Raw genomic sequence first — 20,056 nt, 5'->3', positions numbered from 1 at the left:
ATGAGTCACAGGTTAAGTTTAGCTTTCCAGAAATCAGAATGCTGACAAAACCAAAAACAGGATTCCTGATATACAGCCAAGAAATAATAATTAAATAAAAAACTGAGAAAGATGATAAATAGAGGTGAGAGACCAGAAGCTCTTCAGAAAACAAAGATTCATGAAAACCTGCTAGAAAGTCTAAGCATTAGATCTGTCAGCAGTTTCACCTATCATATTCCTTTAACTCTCTCCAGCAATATAGAGTATTTAAATTCTTACAATTATCTGTTTAGAAAGCACTTTAAAAATACAGCATTTAACAGACTGCAGCCCATGCACTGCTTGCAGAAAGTAAGAAATATGACAGATCAGTGATCTTCAGAAAAACAATTTAAAAAATACATCTGCCTACAATACCACTGTTGCAACAGAGTTCAGAAAATGCCTATTTCACTATTTTGCTCAGAAAAGCAACTATGCAAAAGAAGTGTATGAAAAATTCCAATTCTGCTTCTGATGAAGCCATCACACATTTCACCTCTGACTTCAAAAATACCAACTTCAGCCTGGATACTAACTAAATAATAAATAAGTATTATTGCTATATGCATTATGCATTAATGCCTGAGGAGCTTCCAATTCTGCTATGATCTCTTCAGATTCTTCTGATCTATCCAGGCAGGGTGAGTATTCAGATGACAGAAATGGCAGGAGATATCAATCTTCATTAAAAATTATATGGAATAAAGCATCAGGAACAGCACAACTCTCAAAAGGAGACTCTCTTCTGGATGAGATAAATTGTTCCAGGTAGACAGCAAAAATGACCCTTATAATTCTAAACACTTCATAGTTAGCCAACATCAAAGAAAAGTGATGTTTTTAAGATGAAAAAAAGTAAGTATTCATCAATTTTAAATTACTTGTTTTCTTCAGCTCCCCAGTCCTACAGACTCCTATAATATATTAAGCATTTGAGCTCTGATGAAAAAAAAAAGTATAGTTTACACACTTGTTAAGTTTCTAGCAGCTTTCATAACACAGAACTACAAATGCAGGGTTTGGAGTTCATACCGTGAGCATTCACTGCATCTCATACCAATGTGATTACTATTTATAGTTCTATTCCTGCATTGTACACATTTCACAAAAAAAAAAAAAAAATAAAAAAATTCTGTCAAGGCTTTTTGGAGACAGTTTGATCCTGTGCTCTAGTACATTAGCCTCAAGTGTCCTCTACCACAGAAAAAAATCAGCTGCAATGTATACATATTACTTATGCATTTGCCAAGATATCAGCAGTATGTATTGTGTATCAGCAAGCAGATTCAAATTCAGCTAGAACTCTGACAAACTCAAGGAAGCATAGCAGCACAAAATGAAAATTAAAAAGAAAAGGTGTAGTCGTGAAAAGCCATTTAAAGAAATTAACTTCCCTTTAACATATCTGTATCTTTTGAGACTATGAGACACAAACCCAAATTGCTCAGCTTTCTTCATATTCTCCTGTAGACATATAGGAAAAGAGACCCACAACATTTTGGAACGTGATCTTGCAGTGTGCACGTCAAATATCCAAATCATATAGCTTCCCCTCATTAGTATTCACTGTCCAGAGGCCAATATTCAGTAATATACACAGCAAGGAACCTACTGAGAATAAAAGCCAAGCTATTTTGCTGCATAATGTATAACAAGGACATGACTTATTAAGACAAAATTCACAAAATGAGTAACCAAGAAGCTTCCTTATGAAACATTAAAAGTATATTTTGTTCTCTAGCCAATCCTCCTGACACTGCAAACTGTCTACATTCCTAAAGTGTCCCTGTCCATAAATACTGAACACATGCTCCTGATGTATCTCCTAAGCGATTTGGCACTGGCACTTCTTAAAAGACAGAACAGTTTTACGTTGCAAAGAAGAAAACAACATGTGGCTCTTACTTTTCAGAGTATTTTTCTCATTTGTATCTGAAAGAGCAGAATGATTCCAACCATGACAGTGCAATGAAAAGGATGTTATCAATCTTGCTGGCAAGTTTGTGTGTCATGCAGACAAAAATGAAACATACCTGCACCAAAAGTCGCAGAAGGAATTACCGAGATAGCATACAAGCAAGATGATGTTGCTTGGCTGACAATACCTATCACCCTTTCAATCATCTTTCATAGCAGGAGTCACTGTAACTCTGCATACCTTTGTGGTCTATCTACTATCCTCACCCTGGTAAAAGGAAAAGATAGCTTAGAAGGTGAAGCAGGTTAGTGAGTGTTGACTAATAGGCATCTACTTTATTCACTGCAATGCTCTACCTCTTTAGAGGTTAAAAAACCAGAAACTGAGGAAAGAAAAAGAAGCAGGAGACATATGCACTAACTTTGTAAAAACATTAAAAAACTTCAGCCCCTGGACACACATTCAAACTAAGATACAAATCCTGTTTTATAGCTTTAGAAATAAACCTGTTGTAAAAATAAACCTTTCCAAAGGTTTGAAAGAATATATATCTATCCATAATGTATCTGAAAACAGTCCAGCAATTTTTTTCCAACCTAGCGAGATACTAACTATCCCCGAAATAAATTAATACTAAAGCGAGTTTAAAAAAATGTTTGATCCTGTTCTTCTTAATAGTCACAAAATTATTTTAAGGATAAACCTTCGCAAAGCCTGAGCTGCTATACAGGTATAAAAGCAAGGACCAATGTGCAATTTACAGAGATAAGTTTCCAATTATCAGGGAAAGGCAAAAAATAATAATGCTGTTAGTTACCCTGTAAGAAAGAAAATTCCACTCATGATCCTGTAACTTTTCAGCTTCTACAGATTTTATAGTTGCATAATACTGCCTTTAACCTCACTTATGGAGGTAATGGAAAGAGTGCATAAACAGCATCTGCTCATCCTCACATAAGACCTTTTTATAAAATTCAGCTGAAGAACAGATGACCTTTAACAGTGGCATGTTTCTGTCAGAAAGCCTTTAAACAGTATCAGGAGTGTTTCTGTGCTCTAGCAAGTGCTCCCACCAATCACAGCTACATGGTATCTTTCTGGCAGCGCTACAAACTGTCACGCCTCAGACTCTAATCCAGCTGTTTTCAAAATACACTGCTGAACAATAATGCTGGCTCTCAGCAGGAGCTCTCTTTTCTAGGACAAAAGCCACCCTTTTGAAAGCAGAATGTGTTAAGCAATAGTAGAAAATCCGTGTTTCAGTATTTTCTTGCACACCAAGAAGTTTCCCTTCATGTACTGAGCCACAGAGAGACAAAGCAAGGTGTTTATTTGTACTGGAAAACTTGCATGTCTAAGGCCTAGCTGGAACTGTGACTTCTGCAAGTGAATCAATATGAAATTTAATGGCTTTCCGTTCCCATAGATGATTGTTTAAAACAGTCTGAAAACCTAAGGTAGTGCAGTAATATGTGTAAACAGACACTATAAAAAAAACAATAAAAAGGAGATACTCAAAATATATTCAAAGGTTTGGCTAATGACAAAAATAATAAATGTGATGGAATAGCAATGAATTCTTACTCTTCTAAAGCCTGAAGCATGTTCTCAGGTTCTTCAAAGGACAGAATATCAATGATTTGGTCATTCATAATTATATCTTCACTAAAGAGATCACCTGAATTAAATTGAGAATGCTCCAGTTTGTGGTTTTGGCTGAGATCAGGCTGTATCTCCTAAAAAGAAAAGGGAGAAAAAGGAGCAAACTTTAGATTATTAAAAAAATGTATAATGAGCATCTGATCTAATTTTATTGCAGTTTAAGTCTGGGTGAGAAGGTTTCTACTTATCATCAAACTGTAAAGCAGGAAAGAGCATAAAGAGATTGTGCAATTCAGATACGTATCTGAAATATAATATACTACTTTTATTTCAGACTGATTTTTTTTAGTATATAACTGATATGGAATATGAAGAAATGATCTGGAAGATGAAGAAATGGAGACCACAGAACACTTGTCAAAGTCATCTAGGAAGCTGTCTTCCACTTCATACCTTCTAGGTAATTTTTAAAAAAATTGCTGTGGTATACAAATTACATATAGCAACATTATGGTATTATTAGGTGAACAACATGGAAAAACAAATCCTATCCATGATGGAAGTGACTCACAGAGACTTCAGACTGAGGACTTATAATATTGTGTAAAAACCTCGCTATAAATATATGATGCTAGACTAAGCTGGACCTTTTTACTAATTCATTATCATTATTTCTTCTGCAAAAGAAAACAAGTCACATCCTTTTCATTTAAAGAGATTAATTTTTCAGACCTAAAATAAACAGAAGTTACTGATGGTGTAATTTTCAAGTACAGAAAGGCTGTAAATTATTTGTGAGCTACTCTGGTCAGTCCAGAGGAATGAGAGATCCACCACCCTTTCGGCAGACAAGGGATTCAAATCTCTCAGCATACCTCTCTTAGGACTGCTCCAATCACTGTAATATTCTCATTAACATCTCTAGCTCCCTCCCAATGATGTTCTTATACTTCACATAAATACAAAAATAATTAATAGAAGGAATGTCTGGAATTGCACCGACTTGATTAATATTTATCAAATTCTCTGTTTTCTTTCTCCGTTCTAATGTATACTGAAATACTTTCTTCAAACTGGCACAGAGTAATGAAAATACTTCATCCTCAATCCCATCTGTTTTGCTTAATCACTGAATATATTATTGCACACTGAAGAAACTAAGACCAAAATTCAAATCCCTCTTCCTGATAATCAGAAAAAGATTTACACCCAAGTTGCTGTGTTCAAGATAAGTTGTCTACTCCCCTGGAAACTTATAACCCAGAGACATCCTGCTTCTAATTCTGAGGGACAGAGGGGAGGAAAAGAGGAATATGGAAAGAAACTAACAGGCAAAGGGTAATCCCCCTCTTATCTAGAGCCAACAGCCAGGAACTGACAGCAGTTTTTTTGATCAGGGTATCATTCTTACACTCACCTCTGAATCTGATTGCATTGAAGTTTAGAGGCTGTAGAGATTACATTACCTGTGAGCCAAGTCCATCACTTGATGGCTTTTTATTCATCTTAAAAAACTCTTTGGACAATCTTAGTTAGCAAGTTATATCATCACATATGATCAGTGAAAAAAATTAAATAACCTACCCTGACAGACAGTACAACTCACCTGGTTTTTACAACAGAAACTCCATTTTAATATTTGGGTTCGGTAAATGATGAAAAAGATAGCACATGTCAACACAAGTGAAACGAAAAAAGCAATGAAGAACCCTGAAGCACTGATGGCATGGCTGTATAAAATCTGAAATTAAAAGATCATTTAATTAAAATGTTATTTTAGATATATATAAAGATCAGATAACTGTAATTCAAAGACTGTAACTGTAAGCAAACAATAAATTATTTTTAAATAGCTTCACACAACTTCAGGATTTCTCAGCCTTATGTTACTACTACATCTTGAGTTATATTTTCAAACAAGTGTGCATTTTAAACAGGTTTCCAAGTCAGCACAGTTTGATATGTTCACCTTATCCAAACTCCTGTGTAATTCAAGCAAGAGAACTCTAAAGACTGAATTTCTTTGCCGTGACTTTTGGGTGTCCTGTGCTTAACAGCCTATTTTCCAAAGCTGCCACTGTCCTAAGAAGTTTCACTGAAATTGAAGGCATTTGATGTTGCTCATAGGCTCTGCAAAGTCAGTAAGATGTTGGTTACTTTAATTAATGGCCATTTCTTGGTTCAATGAAACTGAGTAAACGCCATAGGGAGAAAGTACCAATATGAGTTCAGAATAAACTTGCAACTGACACCCACCCAATCTGTGTGCAACCTTGCAGCTTCTGCATTAGCCTGAGTCAGAAAAGGCTGGCAGGAGCACTAGAACCATGAGCCTGATAACAACTTTGTAGACCTTTCATTTTAGCTCTAATTAACCTAATCTTTACATTGAATTGCATTAAAAATTAATTTTTGCTTTGTGTTCTATGTAGCAGAAGTTAATTCAATGTTTGTTTAGTTCTATGAGATCTTTCAACGAAAAACATAGCACAGCTACCGGTATAATGTTTCACCACAAACTGATCACTCTGCTGGAGCTGTAAATAATTAACATGCTGTTTGCAAGCTGGGTTTGGTTTTTTCTTGGAGCAGAAACCTGACAGCATTCCATAGAGTCAATGGTAATTCTGCATAGGAAACAATATTCAAACGTGGCCCATGACTTGAAAATAATTTACTGCAATTTAACACCTCTGTCACATCAGGACTCTGACTGAGATCCCTCCGCTTTCAGGGAACAAGAGATGCCATAGGTAATACTTAGGGAAAAAAAGTTGCTTTGAAACCACTTCATCATTTTGTTTGAACACATTTGCATTTGTCAAATTTCCATGCACTCTGTGAAATTTAAGGATCTCTCTAGGCTTCTGGGGAAAGCAAGGATCTGGTGAGGCTATGGATTCAGCAAAGCTAGAAAGAATCTGCTTAGCTTAAGTTTTGGTGAAGAAAAAGCACTGGCTACAGAAAGACTCTGTGCTTTCTAAGTAAAAGGTGAGACCCATGGTGGGACAGTCAGTCTGCATGAGGGCAGGCAGTTTTGTCTGTGCTTTTATTCTTTAAAAAAATGGGGTCTGGAAGGACAGTCCATGTCATTAGGGGGGCTGTCAGTCCAAGCAGAACACAGCAGGTGCTCAACACCATCTGAAAGCACCACAGCAGATGGTGCAGGGGAGGTGCCAGAGCCCTGGTTCAAGTCAAGACCGGTGGTGGCCCTGCAGACTGACCTTCAAACCACAGACACATCAGCAGGCCTCAAAAGCATTCCTTAAGCTGACCTCTAAAGCCATCCCAACAGTGGGAAGAGGCATTACAGGCCCAAGTTTCTTTCAAGAACTGATGTGCTCCCACTGCTTTGCATGATGCTGAGGGAAGCAAGCCTCACAAAATTCAGTGTAAAGGAATTATCATCTCTCCCATGCAACATGCTTAGATCGGAGAACTTCCCTTTTCACCAGTGTCCCACTCAGCATCAAACTCTCCCAGCCAAGGGCAGAGGCACAAAGTATTCACAGGCTCTGAAGCCCTGTGGGATGACATCAGCCACGGACACTCAGATGAAAACACTCATATATTTTTCATAACCCACAAAATCACCTTGTTCCAGGCAACCAAGCACTTGCTTCCAGTGGCAAAGAGGAGAAATCCACAGTGTTTGTAAAACTTTAAAGAACAGCATAGTATCTAAGCGTTCAAGCATATCACGTGAAAACTGATGGGACCAATGTAGCATGACACTGCCATGACTACGTAATTAATTTTTCACTTGTCATTCCCAAAGTTAACATCTATTGTCCACTTAGTCACATATGTGCATTGGCTTTAAAATACCCATGAACAGATTTAAATAATTATTTTAATAAATAAATCTGAGGTGGAGAGCATTTATGACAGCTGACAATATGAAGGAAATAAAACACATCACACCTTCTCCAACTAATCCTAATTTCCTTGCACAAACTGGTTTCATTCCAAAATTGTTATGCTAGGCCATAGCCCAAAGTCAAATATTATGCATGTGAAACATGATGTGTTAAATAATTTCTAAGCTTTATTTTTCAAAAATTTACGGTATTTTCCACACATCTTTACCACACATTTTAGTTACAAAACCTGTTCGTTTACTAAGTTCAAATGCAGCTGAGCTAATTTCACCTACCTACAAGTTCACAAGAACTTTTTGAGGTCTAACTATCAAGCTGGAAAAAATAATAAGCACACTTTGTATAATAACAGATTGCAGAAATTTTCATGGTCAGTTGAGACCAATGTAGCTTACAGTCTTGGCTTAAGACATCAGCAACTGCTGCAAATCAATTCACACTGAACTCTTCAGAAAACATTCATGAAGTTATTTTTCTAACCCAGTCAGCTACTTCATGGTTTACACCTCTAAGACTTTCCAAAAAACAGATTTATGGCAAGTCCATTTGTAATTCTTAGCTATACAAATGCCCAGTCCTTTTAATTATTACTAGATCTTTATCCAGGGACAATGAGCTCTCTTGCTTATGTAGTTTTACCTCATATGATGTTTAATTATGGCTTTGATTTTAACAGAATGAGCACCTGATCTCCAATTACAAGAAAGCAATGTCCAGACATGTATCAATTACAATAATAAAAGCTGAGAAGGCAGAGATCCCCAGCAGAAGAGAATACTGGAACAAGAGTCCGCTATACCCAATCTCCAAACAGATTACTTATTCTAAAGGCAGAGAGAAACTCATGGGACAGGTCTACGAAGGAATGAACGGTCTAGTCCCCATGACCTATTCAGACAAGCCCTATCCACATGCACAACCATGGCAGAAATGGTCTATGGTGAAACAAACTCTTTGCTTCTGCCTGAACACAAATAATCCCAGTACTCTTGTGTCAGCCCACCCATAGCTTCTTTAAAAACAACCCCTTGCCAACAGTGGCCTGTCAAACTAATGAGAGGCTAGGGGAGGAAAACAAGTTTGGTGAAGAGATTACTCTAGCAATGAAACTGATGAATGAAGTAGAGAGTTTTTTAATAAAAAATTATCAAGAAGAATAATACTGCTGCAATCAAAGTAATTTTGAAGGTTTATTTGGACTGTTAAAAACTACATTTCAGAATTACTTCAGAAGCCAAGAACAGAAAGTCATATTGGAAGAATGCCTAGTTAAAACATGAAAGGAAGCATAAAATATGCCACTCTTTCTGCAGTTTTATTTCTCAGGCTGAGGATCAGCATCATACAGAAACCTTCCCTCAAGGGGTAGAGGATAACTTTACCCTTTTGAAAAAACAAAAAGCTTTCTCATGGTAGTTAGGCACAGCAACAGGTGAGCATATTCCTCATCACACTTTCCTGTGCCTGGATGATTCTTCAAATTAAAGAATATGGCAAGGAGCATAATGCCATTTTTAGATTTCCCATACTAAATATTGCTGGTTTAAGACAAAAAAAAGACCCCTTATGTTGAGTCCTGTTTTCTTCTTCTTAAAATCTGAGAAGGCAGAACTTGTGTACTATTACGAGCCAATAGCTGAGTGATGAGACAAGTACACAAGCACATCCTTAGTTCCTAGGATTAACTTTAGATTGTCCAGAAGTATAAGCAGGAGAGTCAATGTAATACCAAATCATAGAAATTACCTTGGTCTTTTCTTCTTCCATTATGGTAAATGATGCTGTCAATGATACGAGATGTGTTTTATTCTGAGAGAGATTAAAAAAATTACCTGTATTAAAAAAACCAGAATCCACTGGAAAACAGCCTAGAGTCTCTAGAAAAGCCTTTCCTTAAAATACTAGCTATGTTTATTATTAAGCTGAAAGCTGAAATAAATCTAATAGGAAAACACAGTGTACTTAGGGATAACACTAAAAGACATGGAAGCAGCTGCTCTGTGGGATACACTCCCCATATCCCAATTCACAAAGTATTAAATTTTTCTTTGCCTATAAAATCTGGGTTGACTGAGAATGCACAGAACAGAAACCACAGTCAGTATATAAATCTCTACTTTGCTACCATATCCCGTGTTTTTAAGATTTCCTCTCCATTGCTCTAGTACCACTCCCATGCGCATGGAACATTTTTCCTCAAAAAAAGAAGGAGAAAGGCAATTGAAATGAAAATACATCTGCAGGTTATAATTATGTATAATTATGAAAACCACAGAAAAACCATCAAGCCATATTTAAGAATTGAAAAATTTTACTTTGGCAGAAACTACATGTCCTGTCTCCTACTCAAAGCCAGGCTAATTCCAGCAATAGACCAGCTGTTTCAGAGCCTGATGCAACAGTTTTCAAAAATCAGCAAGGATGGACATTTCTCTGCTTCTCTGAAAAATCTTTCAGACCCAGGAAACTCTTATACCAAAAGGTATCTTTCTTATGAGCAATGACATTTTCCTTTGCTGCAACTTGTTTTTCAGTTAAAATAAATTATTTTATTATAAAAATATGGCAAAACTTTCAATCTCTCTTAGACTTCAGGAACACACACGTAAGCATGTCAGACACTTATTTCCAGGATAGATCAATAAACTGGAGAGAAACATGTAAAGTATAAAGAAAGGCTACAAGATAACACACAGATACTTTACTTAAGGAGGACTAAGACTTCTTAAGCTATGAAGAATTATTAGTGCATTTATAAATTTATGGTAAACAGTCCGAGAGCCTAAGAGTTTCCTTTCATTACATGATGGCCTCATTGTTTAGTCAGGCAAGAACCACCTTGGAGACTATTTTTTACAGAAACTGTGGAAAGCAGAATAAAATTGTGAATAAAATACCTGTGATGAACTCCTGAAAGTGAGCTTTGCAGGCAGTGTCAAGACCCTGCCATGCCACATTTCTTCTGCATCAAGAAGTGCAGAGTAGTTGATTGCAAAGTATTCTCCACCTATTAAAACAGGGATATGGATAGATTTGCTCTGTTCCATGAAAATTTCTCAAAGATCCCTATGGAAGGCTTGGGATAGCACTGGAGCTTTTCCTTTCTGACACAGCAGATGCCACACCTTAAGAGTAGGCAGTTCATAGCCACTTAAGCTCAGTAATATCCTTCATGTCTGCTGCCTCTATGAATTCAAGTAAATTCAGCCCAGGATCTGGAAACTGCATTAAATGATGCCCCAACCTATCCAAAAGCATTATTTTTTGATACCAAAACTCTATATGAGACTATTTTAAAATATTATTATAATAAAATGGACTGCCTACATTTCAACCACCAATGTTGATTCTCCCGTTGTTGAAACCAAAGAGAAATCTGACAGATTTCAGGTGAATTTTGATTCACAATGCACTGAAGTATGGAAAAATTATTGTGGCCAACATTTAGCATGACAGTATATAGGCTGGTGTAGACAGAGCCTTTCTGTCCAGCCCTAGTGGCAAGGTATGGGCTGACTTCAAGATTAATACAGTAATGACCAAACCTCAACCTATGCAGAAATCTAGTCTGCTGGATTTTCTTCCACTTCAGTATTTTTCACACTCATTTCTCTAGAAAAGCTAGCTTCAACTCCAGATTCAGTAATTATAAAAAAAATTATGCAGCAGTTCCAACTTGGCTTACTAGACCAGACGTGCAAGCCATTTTTCTATTCTTTCTCAGGGGTAATTGTTTCCAGGAAATCTCTGTGGAGAGCCAGCAATTCCTTGACATTTCTAAAAAGACCAGTCCTGCAATCAGTACCACTGCTCACAGTGTGTTATCAGAAATGGAGTTTGGCTATCCAATTGCAATCAGACAGCAGCCCCAAGTCTACTTATTTCCGTTTTCTATGTGGAAATCTTTCACTATAAAACTATCATAACCAGAGATACTTTGAACATAAACAGGAATCAGTGAACACTTCTGAAGCTCCTGGAGAAATATTGTGACTCCCAAAAGCAAGCTGCTAATTTTTGACGTACTTGTGATTAGGAAAAAGGAGATGAAGAAATCAAGAAAGATAAAATTTAATGCATGTGCACTGATTGAAATACCAATTAGAAAAGGAACAAACTGACTTCACAACTGAAAGAGGTTTATTTCTCTACTACTTGCTTTGACTTTATAACTTGTTTAGCTTGAAGAGAACAGATATTGAGATGAGCTGCCTTATTTCTGATGAATCATTTTCCCTGTTTGCATGACCTTTTGCAATTCCAATGCACCTCAATAGCTCAGCAAGCTGAACTGCCACACTTGGCTAAAGATGGCTGAAAATATAATTAAAATGCCTTTTGCAGAAGTTTTAAAAAATACCCAAAAAGAACAAATACAATTGTGAAAGACTCTAATTTTTGATGACAACTTTTACAAAGTACAGGAGGCTCAGCTCTGCGCCTGGAAGCAGTTCAAAGGTGGGAGTTAAAACAGTTAACAATGAGCTGACAGAATTGGACACTGCAGCCAGATTTTTTCACCTGTATTAACTATAATCAAATAATTTACACCACTGTAAATAAATAAGTAAATACTGTGATTTTAAGATGCATTTTGACAAGTGTTATCAGGGGTGTTTTACTGCAGATTTTGTTACCTTGCAAGAAACTTTTCCTGTAAACCTGTATGCCATCTGTGGTCTTATTCCCACTGGTTTTTTGAACATGTAGACCAGTGATGTTGTCCAGGAGGATAAGATCTGTGATGTTTGTTGAGAGCAATGTGTTGGTGTTATTAATCACAAGTGTAATGTATGCAGTTTGAGGGTCATGTTCAACATCCACCTGAAAACAGAAATATTACTATTAATGGTGCAAAATGGCTGTATGTGCATCTTAACAGCAAAATCAGACTAGATTACAAATAAAATTTCATTATATGTGTAAACTTATTTTCTGAATGTATTCTGACTGATCTGCAAATGAAACTACATTCAGTTTGATCTCACACTCCCAGTGAGATTCTAACCTTTAGTATGTCAAGCTGTTGCTTGAAGACAGTGGCAGAAAGCCAGAAGGTGGAAACCCAGCTCATACAGGACTAGAACCTGAATATCCCTGTGATACTGCATACAACACAAAACTGGACCATAACTTTAAAAGCAGACTTTGGAAAATTCTTTAATTTGTACCTTTGTATCACGAGGATGTTTCTTTTGCAAGCTGCCTCACTGCAAAGTAATTCTCTCCAAGCAGTTTTGGTCTCTATTTTCCTTTCTTTCATAGCAACCCCACTCTCTGAAGGATGCTGACTGTCTTGACTTGCCCTTCCCACGAGGGCAAATGGAGCCACCAGTCAGCCTGGGAGTCCATGGCTCTGCTTCCAATTAGCAGTGAAGGTCATACACTAACCACCAATCTCTAGCAACACGCACTCATGTGCTTTTATTTATTTATTCCATTAAGCCCCTAAGTCTTATTGAGCAATTATGCCCTATAAATGAAATTATTCTGAGCACAGAGCTGCTTACTGACCTCTCACCTTCCAAAGTGCCTTCCTCTGTAACTTGCATTAAACCAGAATTGTTTAAATCTTTATAAGACCTATAATAATATGGTGATCTATAGTATATTCATGATTATTTATGAGGTTTCAAATAATGACACCAAATTAATAGTCCTTTAACTACCAGAATTATGATTCAGGCCAAACCTTTCTCTTTTTAGATCTTCCTTTTAAGGAACTGTTTACACTGTATCTGGACACCAGCAAATATAAAATAATAAAGCAGTTCCCAAGAAAAATGAGTTCTAAAAGTATGAATTGTGATAGACTTCAGAAATCACACCAGAGTTCATGGTAGCCACAGGGTTCAATACATGTAGCTATGGTCTCACTGTGCACTGATCTCTGCATTTCATTCTAATTCAGCATAGAACCAGATCACAGTTTTAGAATTACAAGAATCAAGGAGAAGAAACAGCTTAATGAAATTATTATGGCTTAGTTACCATTTCTCTATTTAAGTGACAAAATTCCCAATTGTTTATTGTATAAATAGTAATAGCTGCAAACAATGTATAAAAATGTAGGTATTAACACAAGTAAAAAAATAGGCTTAGTTATATTTCTGAGGAAACCATCACCAATTTCATATGCTTGTATATAATGAGTTATACCTCAACTTCTGAGAGTTAAAATCATCAAGTATTAAAAATGTGCTATATTTTGGTCAGATTTTCTCTTTCCTGGTTTCTAAACTAGCATGATGCAGTCGATCATGCAAAGTCGATCAAAAGCAAAACCAAAATGAAACGGGAAAAAGTCTCAAAAGCACATTTCTCATTAATATTAAATCCATTCCTTATTTTTGACTAGCAATCAGACTTAAACTCAAATGCAAAGGGCTTGAAAGAATTCAGATTTTTTTCCCCCCGAAATCAGCAGGTGAGTATCAAGCAACAGGTATGGTTTGACTGCTCCTAGAAAGAACTCCTCTGTACAGTGCTGCCACTGTGATCAGTGATCACTGGTTATCTTGTTTAACCTGTTCCTCTAATTTGCCTGAAGATGTTTTTTCTTGCTTTTGGAGCAGATGGTTAGGCTGCCAGGCATCTACAGGAACCAAACCCAATGGCAGCCATTGATGATGCCTAAGCACCTACTCTACTTTCCCTTTGCTGCTGAAGTGCCCCATGTGTGTCATCACCCCTTGCAAGCGACCTCACTTCAGGGACCTGGGAGAGGGGCATGAAAGAGCCACAGTGAGACCATGGACAAGACATGAGAAAAGAGAGGAGGAAGGAATTGCCAAGGAAGTTGAAAGAAATGGAGGATTCTTGCTAGGAATAAGTTAGAACATCTGGAAACAGCAAAGGAAGTAGAAAAAAAATATTATAGAATCATTGATAATCTCCAATGCACGAATTCTTAGGAGATTAAGAAACAAGGCAGGTGAAAATATTAGAAAACAAGCAATTAAATTTAAAGATTTATTTCAGCTCTGCTAAGGATTATTGTCACTGTGAAGTACTAGTACAGAAAAGTTCAAGTCATACTATTGAATGAAGCTCTTAAAGAAACATTTCTGGAAAGAAGGATGACAGTAGGTGCAGGAAGCACTGGTAAAATTTAAACACCTCAGTTTTAATAAGGCTATTTCTACATTAAGATGTTGGAAAAATCCTGACTCCAAGAAACAAACATACGACACCTGCATGGTCTGAGGAGCAACCATTGCAGGGGGAGGAAAATCTGCAAAATTAATTTTTTCCATTTAAAACAGCTAAAGAGCACCATATGGCCAGTCTGTCTCTTAGCATGAAAGCATTTGTTCACTTGAAATAGGACTGAAGCAGAAGACAAGGTAAGTCAAGGAAAATTAAATGTGAACTGCATTTGCAGGTGGAAGACAATCACATATAATTGTATAGTTTTCAGTAATTTGTAACTGACAGCACTACAAAAGTATTTTCTGATAAAGCCAGCATCTACAACAGATTATCTTTAATTTCCTACAGCAGTTATTTTGCAGCTTTTAATGAGCCTGTGTGAGGCTGTGTTGTAAACAGCAGAAAAAACAACATGGGACTGTTTCAAAGTCTGTTTCTGAGAGGCTCTGGTATAAAAATTGAGAATCCACAGATAGAAAAGCAGAAGATTCTGTGTAACTATTTATGTCTGAAATGCACACTATTCAGCCTCATTAATCATGATATGCTCCCATTTCAATAACAACATTAGAGGTGATTAGTGCCATGAGGTGTGATGCATATTCATTCTTCTCTACACAGCTAATCTGGTGAGGTTATAATGCCACCTCTTCTTTACTGGTTACTGAATCCTCTACCCTCGCAGGCACCATTTCAGTGCCTGAATTCAGATTCGTCCTAAAGTTGGATGTGGTCTCTCTCTCCAAGAGACAGCTAAGATGAACTGACTGTAATTACACCTGCTTCATCCAGTGCAAAGAAAGGGAAAAATAAAAAGAAAATAAAGATAGAATGGGAAGTTAAAAATTTCTTACAATGGGGATGTCTTTGCTCCTCATAAGCATTTACACAAGTCAAATGAAACCTTTTACATTAAATACTGTGCTGTAGCTGAGTCCCACTGAATATGCACACTATGACACAATGGCTTTTCTACAGTTGTGTGTTAGGATGCCCAAACACACAATGGGCAACACAGGGATCAGTTCTTCATCCTTCAAAAGAAGTCCACACCTGACTCAGGTAGGTCACCCATGGCTGGGCCAGTGGAATATCTCAGAAGGTTTATCTCATCTTGCAAAATTTGTCTGTATCTCTACCCAGCCTCTTGGCTGATTACTCCAGAATTCATTGGGATTTGCCCATTTGCAGTTTTAGAAATTCACAGTCAGGTTTTTACTTCAACCACAATCCAAAATGCTCTGAAGCCGGAGAGATTTCACTGACTTCTGTTTTGAATCAACATTGCAAATGTGCCTCACAGAGAGCGGGACCATCATAACACCAAAATGTACATACTTCCAAAACCTCAGCATGGGCACAATTAGGTTCCCACTTTTTAAAGATCATTTGGTCATTAATACCAAATTAACAAGACAAATGTAAGAAAACTTACCATACCACATTTCTGAAGGGTTATTCCAAATTCAGAAGACACTGACATATTGGACACATCTTCAGGCTATGGAGGAAGGCGAAAAATTTACATAGGGTATAAAAACATACTTCACAAACTTCAGCAACAAGTTAAATTATATAAATAAAGAAATTATTAAGAAAAATTAGAGGTATCAATCGCCCTCAAATTTAGGAGTTTTATTATCCCAACAGTTAAATCTTTTTTCTAGTCCAAATGTGTAAAAACTACTTATTCCCACAAGTAATTATTAGAATCTTAATTTATATATTTATCTTTTGACTATCACAATTCACAAAAAACCCCACACTATGCACGAAGTTCATCAGATTATACAGATTCTTTTCATTACTAATCGTCTACCAGAATTGACCCAGCAATCACACAGCTGTACCTGTCACAGTAATTCTTTGGAAGTCCCAAAACTAATTGGTGTTGCTGAAGTGATGTCAAATGAGCACAATCATCTGAGACAAAACTAGAAATGTACTAACTGGATAGTAAATTCCCAACATCCAGTTTTTACAGAGTTGCTACAATCCTTACAAATACTGAAAGTGGTAAATTATCGTTTACTGACCAGGAGGTGGCTGACGTCAGATTCTCGTTTGAACAACACCTTCTTTGTCCATGAGGGTATCAAGGCAAACAGCGAATGGCTCCACTGGCTGGCTGAGGCTGCAGAGGTCAGGAGCTGGTGAGAGACTTTGCTTGCCTGAATGACCACAGGTAAGGGCACTGCTGAAAACCAGAGCAACATTCAGCATTAGAGCTAAGCATGGCAGCCACTTGGTGCAGAGCCCAGCCAGGGAGGGGGCTCACAGCACCACTGGTCTGTGTGCACACAGAGCCAGATACTCTCCCTCAAGGTACTCAAAATCATGACAGGCAACAGAGACCGAGGCCAGCCAGGAAACAGAGATGGGATTTGTCCTACAAAACCCAGCAGGAGTCAAAAAAACACTGCTTCCTCCCTAAGGAACTCCTGTAATACCTCACAGAAAACTTATTGCCATTTAAATATAAAACATTTAATGCATGAATTAAAAGGTTTAAGTCGTTAAGATTTTCAACAAAAAGAAACTTTCAGCAAAGCATAAAGAAATCAAACAATCCACAATGTGAAGGCATCAGTGCTAAAGGTGTTCTGCTTCAAAAATACAGTCTTCCAATTAAGCTTTGACCTTGCCAATACATATTCAGAACTGAAATACTTCTCAGCTGAGGATGGGTCTTGGTTACATTTCAGCTGAAGTGCCATCAAACCAAATGCTCATAAATTTAGTAATAAGCAATATAAACGCTAGCTTATACTCTTAAATTTTTATAAAATATTAGTCAGTGATATTACACAAAGTAACAGGCATAGTTTTGAAATCATATCACTTTAATCTATGTAAAAGCACCTATGATATTAATAAAATAAGCTTCTACTAAAAATAAATAATTTAATATGTTAAATTGTAAAAGGTAAAGCTGCTGAATTAAGAGAAAAATGTCATGAAAATTTAAAATGATAGTCGGTTGTCTATGTTCAAAGACGTTACTTTTTTCATTTTTCACTTAGTATTATTTTAATTTATTACTTATTTTAAAATAATTTTTCAGCAATATATATTAATATGAACAAAACCTCCCATTAAAAAGGCAAATAATTTTGTGAACTGACTTTTCTATGAAAAAGCCTATTACATACTAATAAAATATGAAAACCTGAAGATACTAAAATCTCATTAATATGAGAAGCAGCAGGTTTTTTGAAAAGCCACTGCTTTATACGAAGAACAATATAGGGCAATACAATTAGCTGCAAATAGAAAAGCATGAACTGGACCCTTAAAAGGAACCTTAAAGCATTAATGCACACAGATTACTGAAAATAATTCTGTTAACATAATGAACGAGATGCAATCCTGTTGCTTCCAAAACCCTGGTGGGGACACACTTCAAGAGTTTCCCTGTCTTCCCATGTTTATTTGGAAGGGAGTAGTTTATACTCAACAAAATTGTGGATATACGGGCCAGGGAAAGCTGGTGTCTATATTTTATGACCAGTTTTAATTCACTTCTTCAAGTTTTACTTAAATATTTAAACCAGTGTTAAACAATGTGGCAGACTCAGACTAATTTAGGGACTATAAAAACAACATGGCAAACTCTGTAAGAACAGGAACATGTATAATTACAACAAATGTCTGCGTATCTTTAGGGTTGGAATTTTTTCAAGACAGTCATGCATGGCTTATTTCTACTTCAAGACTAAGCAATGGTCCAAATCACTCAGAATTAAACCAGTGCTGAAATTTCAGTTCAGTACAAACCTGCTAAATACCAATCTGAGCTCACCCAGCTATGGCACTCCCCAGCAGATCCAAATACACTGTAGCTCGCCTCCAATGGCTCTAAACCTGTTTCTGACTACTGAACCAAGCCTCTTCGCAATTTTGTATAAATATATTCTTACACTGAAAAATATTAATTTTATATATGCTGTGTCTCTCATAAATTAATGCAATTGTCAGCCCATTCCTGTGAAGGTGGGAAAACAATTCTCCTTTTTCTTTTCTTGCCTGACTACAGGAAATTCACTTTCCTTTACAGTAAACAGAAACCCTGAATGAGCTTCTCTGTAGGGCTCTGTAAGAGTCAGAAGTCAAAATGACAAAATGTATGACCTGTGTTGAGCAACTACTACCTTTCAAGTGCTTCTAGTTTAGCATAACTCTAGCTTCTAGTTTAGATAGTTTCCTTCTGAATTTTGGATGAGAGCGGTCAGCCAACTAGAAGTGTGTAATTACTTCCTAGAGTATCTTTCGATTTTGTGTCCTGTGTAGTATAACATCTCCATGAGCACACCCAACTCCACTTTACACGAGACAGCAAAGCCTGACACTCCCCCTCTGGAGTGTATCAAGTCCACAGTAAACAATTTAATTAACTGATCATGTTCCCTGACTTTGAATCAATCTCTGGACTAATAATTACACAGACGAGCCTGTTTTCAAGCAGTGCTTTGTCATCACTTACAGTCCCAAGAGAATGTGCCCAACTCCCAGCAGAAGTCTCCAGGCATGTTATTTGGCTGCTCCATCATCATTAGTTGAAGTAGTTAAACATTATGTTAAGCAGCCTCAACACTGATGGTGATGACAAGGATGTTTCTGCAAATCCACTTGTATCTTCCCAGTGCTCAGTGGAAGGTTTTGCTTAAACAGATTCAACCAATATGAAGAATGTCCATACAGCAACTTACACCACTCCCTTTCCCCAGAATTCTTCTCATCCTTCCTATTAATTTTTAATAATTAACAATATAGGCTGTTCCATAATACCCTGGATCCACTGCCAGTAAAGCTGCATTTTTCTGTAGCATTTTTGCTTCTAGTATTGACTATCATTTAAATAAAATAACTTTTTTCTGATCCACACATATTTAACTGTCACTGGAACAGCTAATCTACAAGAACTTAACTGCTTTTCCACATAACTTGCTGCATACTCAACATCAGCCAACATAATTGTATTTATCAATTCACTTGCTGTCTCTTTTCAGGTAAGATCCTACTGTAGATGTCTGCTGGGTGCTTAAAAAGCTGGACTTTAAAAACCTGAGAAAGGATGGTACAGGCATAATACATTCTGTCATTTTCACAGAAATTCTAGATTTCTGTTCTGAAATTTGGGTTTTTTTTAACAAATAGATTAATCTGACTTTGGAAAATAGTAACTTGAGTGCTGAAACCTTTCACTGAGAAGCATAGAGCTTTCTTTTGGATGCTGCTCAGAAGTGCAATTTGTTTCCATGGTGCCATCAACAGTGCCCCTTGAAAGATGCATCCCTATTCTGACAATGATTCTGAGGACTCTTTGCTTCTTCCACTCTTTTCTTCCTACAGCTTCAATCTTTGCCATTTTTCTGGCTGTTTTCAGAAAAGCCATTATCAGGCTGCATGGTCATCATTTTCATGGGTTTTTAAATGGCAGCGACTCCCACTCCTTTTTGAAAGAAATTCTCTGCAACGC

The 20,056-nt window shown here is 36.9% G+C and overlaps 1 protein-coding gene across 7 annotated transcripts in view; it reads right to left on the bottom strand.

Annotated features, from left to right (window-relative positions):
* Positions 1–20,056, bottom strand: part of EVC2 (EvC ciliary complex subunit 2) — a 66,693-nt gene that overhangs the window by 39,634 nt on the left and 7,003 nt on the right. For 4 of the 7 annotated variants that reach the window (XR_015803016.1, XM_014895340.2, XM_014895343.2 and 1 more), the window contains exons 3-9: positions 16,614–16,774; positions 16,013–16,078; positions 12,063–12,249; positions 10,323–10,432; positions 9,172–9,234; positions 5,151–5,285; positions 3,527–3,678 (exon numbers count right to left, since the gene is read on the bottom strand). Coding sequence is in view for 6 of the 7 variants with exons in the window: in XM_014895340.2 (XP_014750826.2) it covers positions 3,527–3,678; positions 5,151–5,285; positions 9,172–9,234; positions 10,323–10,432; positions 12,063–12,249; positions 16,013–16,078; positions 16,614–16,774 (874 nt within the window). In the remaining variant the exon portion in view is untranslated. Of the gene's footprint in view, positions 1–3,526; positions 3,679–5,150; positions 5,286–9,171; positions 9,235–10,322; positions 10,433–12,062; positions 12,250–16,012; positions 16,079–16,613; positions 16,775–20,056 lie in introns of those variants that run through there. The other 3 variants (XM_014895342.2, XM_088163127.1, XM_088163128.1) reach the window with 3 other exon arrangements.

The sequence above is a fragment of the Sturnus vulgaris genome, chromosome 4 (assembly GCF_052056855.1).
Source record: "Sturnus vulgaris isolate bStuVul1 chromosome 4, bStuVul1.hap1, whole genome shotgun sequence".
In the NCBI taxonomy this organism is placed as follows: domain Eukaryota; kingdom Metazoa; phylum Chordata; class Aves; order Passeriformes; family Sturnidae; genus Sturnus; species Sturnus vulgaris.
This window is presented reverse-complemented; position numbering and strand designations above follow the sequence as displayed.